The following is a 4,805-nucleotide window of genomic DNA, read 5'->3' as shown; positions in this document are numbered from 1 at the left end:
ACAAGATTGAACTGCACTCTATCTCTTTCACATCAATTTGCCGACCCCCACTATGTAGTGACTATATCAATCATGTACAGAAGGGGCCCTCCATTATAATGGGTATATCATGAAAAAATCAAGCCATATGAAACTAAACGAACTAAAAAGGTTGAAATCTCCCACAAACGAGAAAAAGCTAGGCCATACCCAACAAGAAAACTTTTACAGTTTACACGAGAAAGGCTCCACCTGCAATGAATAAAACTCAAAAGGAATAATTAGGAAAAGTAGGTAAATGTCAAAGCAATTCTACTTATAAAAAGAAGAGTATGCAAAATAACAAAAAAGCTGAAGCGTAAGCTTTAGCCGACCCAAATCTTTCAGAATCACTTACAATATTTTATCTTTAGGAGTTGTTTGGTCTCTTCCAATGGCATGTTCTCCTTCAGACTTCTGTCAACGCCTGAAACTAATTCAAAAAATTTCACCGGTTTTTCCCAACTTTTACCACTCAAAAGAACAGAAAAAGAAAAAGATCTTGTCCTACCAAAAGGAAAAAGCAAACAAAAGAATTCAAGGCAGTTTAGCTGAAGCCTATCCGTATGTTGGACTCCCGAAACTAACCAGCCAAACAGAAATATTGTAACAACTCAAACTCACCACTAGCACATATATTGTCTGTTTTGACCCTTTATGTATCGCCGTCAGCCTCACGGTTTTAAAATGTATTTATTAGGGAGAGGTTTCTACACCCTTATAAGGAATGCTTTGTTCCCCTTTCCAACCGATGGGGACTTACTGGCACATCACTCGATGTCAAACTCTGATACCATTTGTAATAGTCTAAACTCACTACTAGCAAATACGTATCGCCGCCAACCTCACAGTTTTAAGACGCGTCTACTAGGGAGGGTTTTCCACACTCTTATAAGGAATGATTTGTTCTCTTCTCCAACCGAGGTGGGATGTTGATTTTTCTAGGACTTTGACTTCTTCCAATAAGCCTTGATCAATAAGATAAATAGCTTGTAGAATCCAATGTCCAGATTCTTTAATCTTCACAAGTCCAAAACAGCTACCTCAAGATGTTGAATTTAATGGTTAAAATGTCAAAATGTTTTTAAAAGTCAGGCTACTAAAGGGTAAGAAATAGAAGACTCCTTCGAACTTCCCTTCAATTATTAAAGCTATGAAGTGGCCAGTATTGTAATTGGCCCACGTTGACTATCCATAAAAGGGGAAAATGTTCATCATAACCGGCACTGAACCAGACAATGGAAAGACATAAAGGATTGACACAGAAACCACCTCTTCAATAAGAGCAGAAATTGGATAAAATTGATCAGATCAGATACACAAGCGGAAAAGGAAGCTCAAAAAGAGAGAAACATGGGAGTGGTTGGTTGCAGCAACGATGGATACCTGAATGATGCCAAGTTCAGCGAGCCCATGCCATGGATTGGCATCTACATAGCCACAGCCTCTTTGGTCTGCCTCTTAGCAATGGCTGCCGATCTTGTCCACGGCTTCCGCCACAGAAAATTCTGGTTCCCTTGTAAGTTCTTCACTCTTAACTCTACTTCTCTAACCCTGATAGCTGTGGCCATCAAACTCTCTGTGGATCTCAACACCTCCATGCCTGGCAGAGAGGATCAGCTTGCAAAGCTAAGTAGTGCCGTGTTGATGTGCACTATCATGGCTAATTGTATGCCTTCTCTTGGATCTATGGAGAATCAAGAAATCTTTATGAACATTATGGCTCTGGCGATTCTTGTTATTACCCTCATCATAAACGTCTGTATGGAGATGGGAACTGGAGTGATCTATGTTTATATGAAAGAACAGGTTTCCATTCTAATCTTGATGCTTGTTTTGCTTGGCATCTTGAGCTTTTCTGCTTTAGTTGTTCCATCAACAAAAAGCTACCTGGAAATGAAGTATAGCCTAAGACATGAATTAGCATCAAAAGAGTGCAAAGCAAATGAAAAAGAAGGCAAAATAGCAGTTGAAAGACTCAAAGAGGGTATGATAAAATATTGGATGATGGCTCAAACCTGCAGCCCACAGTTTGTGATGGGTCGGTCCGCTACATGTACTGCTTCTGGGGCAATCTGTCTTCTTAGTGCTGGAATTTTAGCAGAGGCCATTCTTACATCTTACTTAACGAAGAAATCCTTTAAGTTCTGCAATGGTCCGTCGGATTATAAATGGTCAATCAGTTTTATCCTCGTGATACAGTGTGTTGCAGTGGTAGTAGGGACTATTGCCCCAGCAATCAGATGGTTTGCAGCCATAAAATTCAGGTGTCCAAAGCTGGGAAAAGAGGGCTACAAGAAGGAATTCACATTAGAAAACTATTGGATCCAATATCTGGTAGAGATGAAGCAGTGTCCATTAAACATCAAAGTTAAAAACAGAAGATGTAGAAAGCTTGTTCATAGTGCAAAAAACAAATTTCTGGACGGATGTATTATCCTACAAACAACCATAGTGTTCACAAGCAAAGTAATTCGACTCATATCCATTTTCCTTGTCGGAGGAATCTTCTCATTCTGTGATTGTTTCAAAAGTTTGAAAAACAAGTTAAGTTTTAAAGACACAATTTCTATGAACAGTTCTGGGTCAGAGGTAGATACTGATTCAAAGATGGATCTCAGTCGTTTTGTTCTGTATCTTGAAGGTGAAGATGATCTAGTTCATCTCATGATCGCAAACAATTATCATGCCACACATCACTGGATTCAGAAAGGGCAGAAGAAAAAACCTAAGATTCTCATTCACCTGCTGGAAGGAACTATCATGTCACGAGGTTTCAAGGGAGTGGCAGAGTTTGACAATCTTCAAGTTCCATGTCTAGATTCCCAGCAGCCCCAAAATTGCTGGATGCTCCCTGTGGTGACATTAACAGTCATAGCAACTTCTCTTCCAAACATGAATCGTAGATTAATCAAACACTTGTTACGCGCAGTAAACGAAGGTCTCAAATACATACGACTCATCGAAGATCACCTCGACACCAAAGGGGATTTCATAAACCTAAAGAAAGCAGCCGAAATCGTTTGGCTAGGGATCGATCTACACCATAAATGGCTGGACATAGACATCCACAAAATTTCACATCATAAAGAAAGTCCAAAGGAAGTTCTCGAACAGCTTTCAAATTGTGCAAAGAAAATCTACTCGGCAGAGAAGAAGACAAATCAACATCTATGCTTGAAGCTAAGTCCTTCAAAATGGCCGATCAAGGTACTGGCTGCGAACTGTATGTACAGAATAAGTGAATCGATGCTACTAAAATATGAAAAGAAATACGGGCACTCAAGTGAGCAATTGTTCACAGAAATCGAAGCCATTATCGGTGCCATTATGGGAGCGTGTCTGACAAATTTGGAGAAAGTGATATCCACGAAGTGTTCGAACAGTGCGATTGAAAAACGAGAGAAGAGTGTGAGAAAAGCAGCTTACATTCTTGGGAAAACGGGGAACATTTTGAAACTGGTTGAGAAGACGACGCTTCCTGCGCTTGATCCGCATCAAATGGAGAGCATTGAAGAATGGCGATTGTTCTACAAGCTAGAGATCTAGCTCTGCTGAAAGGTGAAGCTGCCATAACAATCTTGTTTGAATTAGTTCCCAATGTAAACCAAAATGTTCATACTATAAATGCAAAAGGTAGAGACATTCTTAGACCAACATACCTACAAAAGCTTCAAACAATCATCTGTTTTTGGTTGATTGAGTTTCATCATTCTCTTTTCTCACAAATCTCACAAAATTCACTGACGGTCATGCATTTTCAACCATGAAACGTCGTTATCTTAACACGCTCACAACAAATTTTAAGCGTTTGTGGCTTTGTTGAACCTTAGCTCGGGTTTATCTTCTTCAACCAAATACTTCGTCTGTACATGCACGTTCAATCTTTTATGACCCAACTGACTTGCAACTACACGAGGCCAAGTCATTCGACTCGATCTTGCCTCTAGTTCTTTCAAATTTTCAATGATTGAAGTTACGAAGGGACTATGTCTACCCAATTTGCCCCACACTCGAACCATGCTATTCTTTTTCGTGCCATGACCCTTGTGGTGGTTCTTACGTCTCCCTAATGATAGCCTTGTAGTTCCTTTTCATGTGGCCCTTTCTTCATAGCATGACACCTTGTCACGTGGTTCACTTCGAACATTTTTACTCATCTGAGTTATATATAGCCTATTTGGGAGTACATAATCCCTTCATGAGTCGCCTGATGTTTACCTAGGTAAGTCTCCTACTAGCCTAACGCGTGTGGAACTAGAGTTCAACTCTTAGTCATCTAGGTAATCTATTGGAGGATAGGTTCCTATAATCATGGTGTTTGTTCTTTTCTTTCTCTAGACGACGATAGAGTGACCATTACTTGTAAGTGTTTTGACTCTGATCATCGCTCAAGATCCTAGTGTTCTAGTTCAGTCTAAGCGGTTGAGGTCACGTCTCACATTCTAGTTCAGTCTACTGATTCTCTGGGTGTACCTAGGTCTAGACTTCTGATCGATCGCTCAAGATCCTAGTGTGCTCGATCTACTGGAAATTTTCTAACCTAAGTTAACATGTAAGTTACTCTGGCTCTAACGGAAAGTATATAGAACAACATAAGTCTCAAAATATCGATCTATAGACTTTTTGGTAATTATTCATAACATGCATAACTCATCCAAATTGTCCCGTTTGAGTTCTAGCAAGTATATTTCTTTGCTAGCTCGGCAGAAAGCATAAAAATCAACATGCATGAATTCCATTATAGGGACATTTTCATATTTTTTTCCATAACATACATTGTATTC

At 39.6% G+C, this 4,805-nt stretch overlaps 1 protein-coding gene across 1 annotated transcript; it reads left to right on the top strand.

Moving 5' to 3' along the window:
• Nucleotides 1-945: 945 nt before the first annotated feature.
• Nucleotides 946-3,677, top strand: LOC111432343. The gene has a single exon (XM_023069185.1). It carries the CDS (start codon nucleotides 1,372-1,374, stop codon nucleotides 3,565-3,567), a length of 2,196 nt encoding a protein of 731 aa, XP_022924953.1. The 5' UTR covers nucleotides 946-1,371; the 3' UTR covers nucleotides 3,568-3,677.
• The last annotated feature ends 1,128 nt before the right edge of the window (nucleotides 3,678-4,805 follow it).

Source organism: Cucurbita moschata, unplaced genomic scaffold (genome assembly GCF_002738365.1).
Source record: "Cucurbita moschata cultivar Rifu unplaced genomic scaffold, Cmos_1.0 Cmo_Scf00038, whole genome shotgun sequence".
Classification (NCBI taxonomy): Eukaryota; Viridiplantae; Streptophyta; class Magnoliopsida; order Cucurbitales; family Cucurbitaceae; genus Cucurbita; species Cucurbita moschata.
The sequence above is the reverse complement of the archived record's forward strand: the minus strand, read 5'-3'. Positions and strand labels throughout refer to the sequence as shown.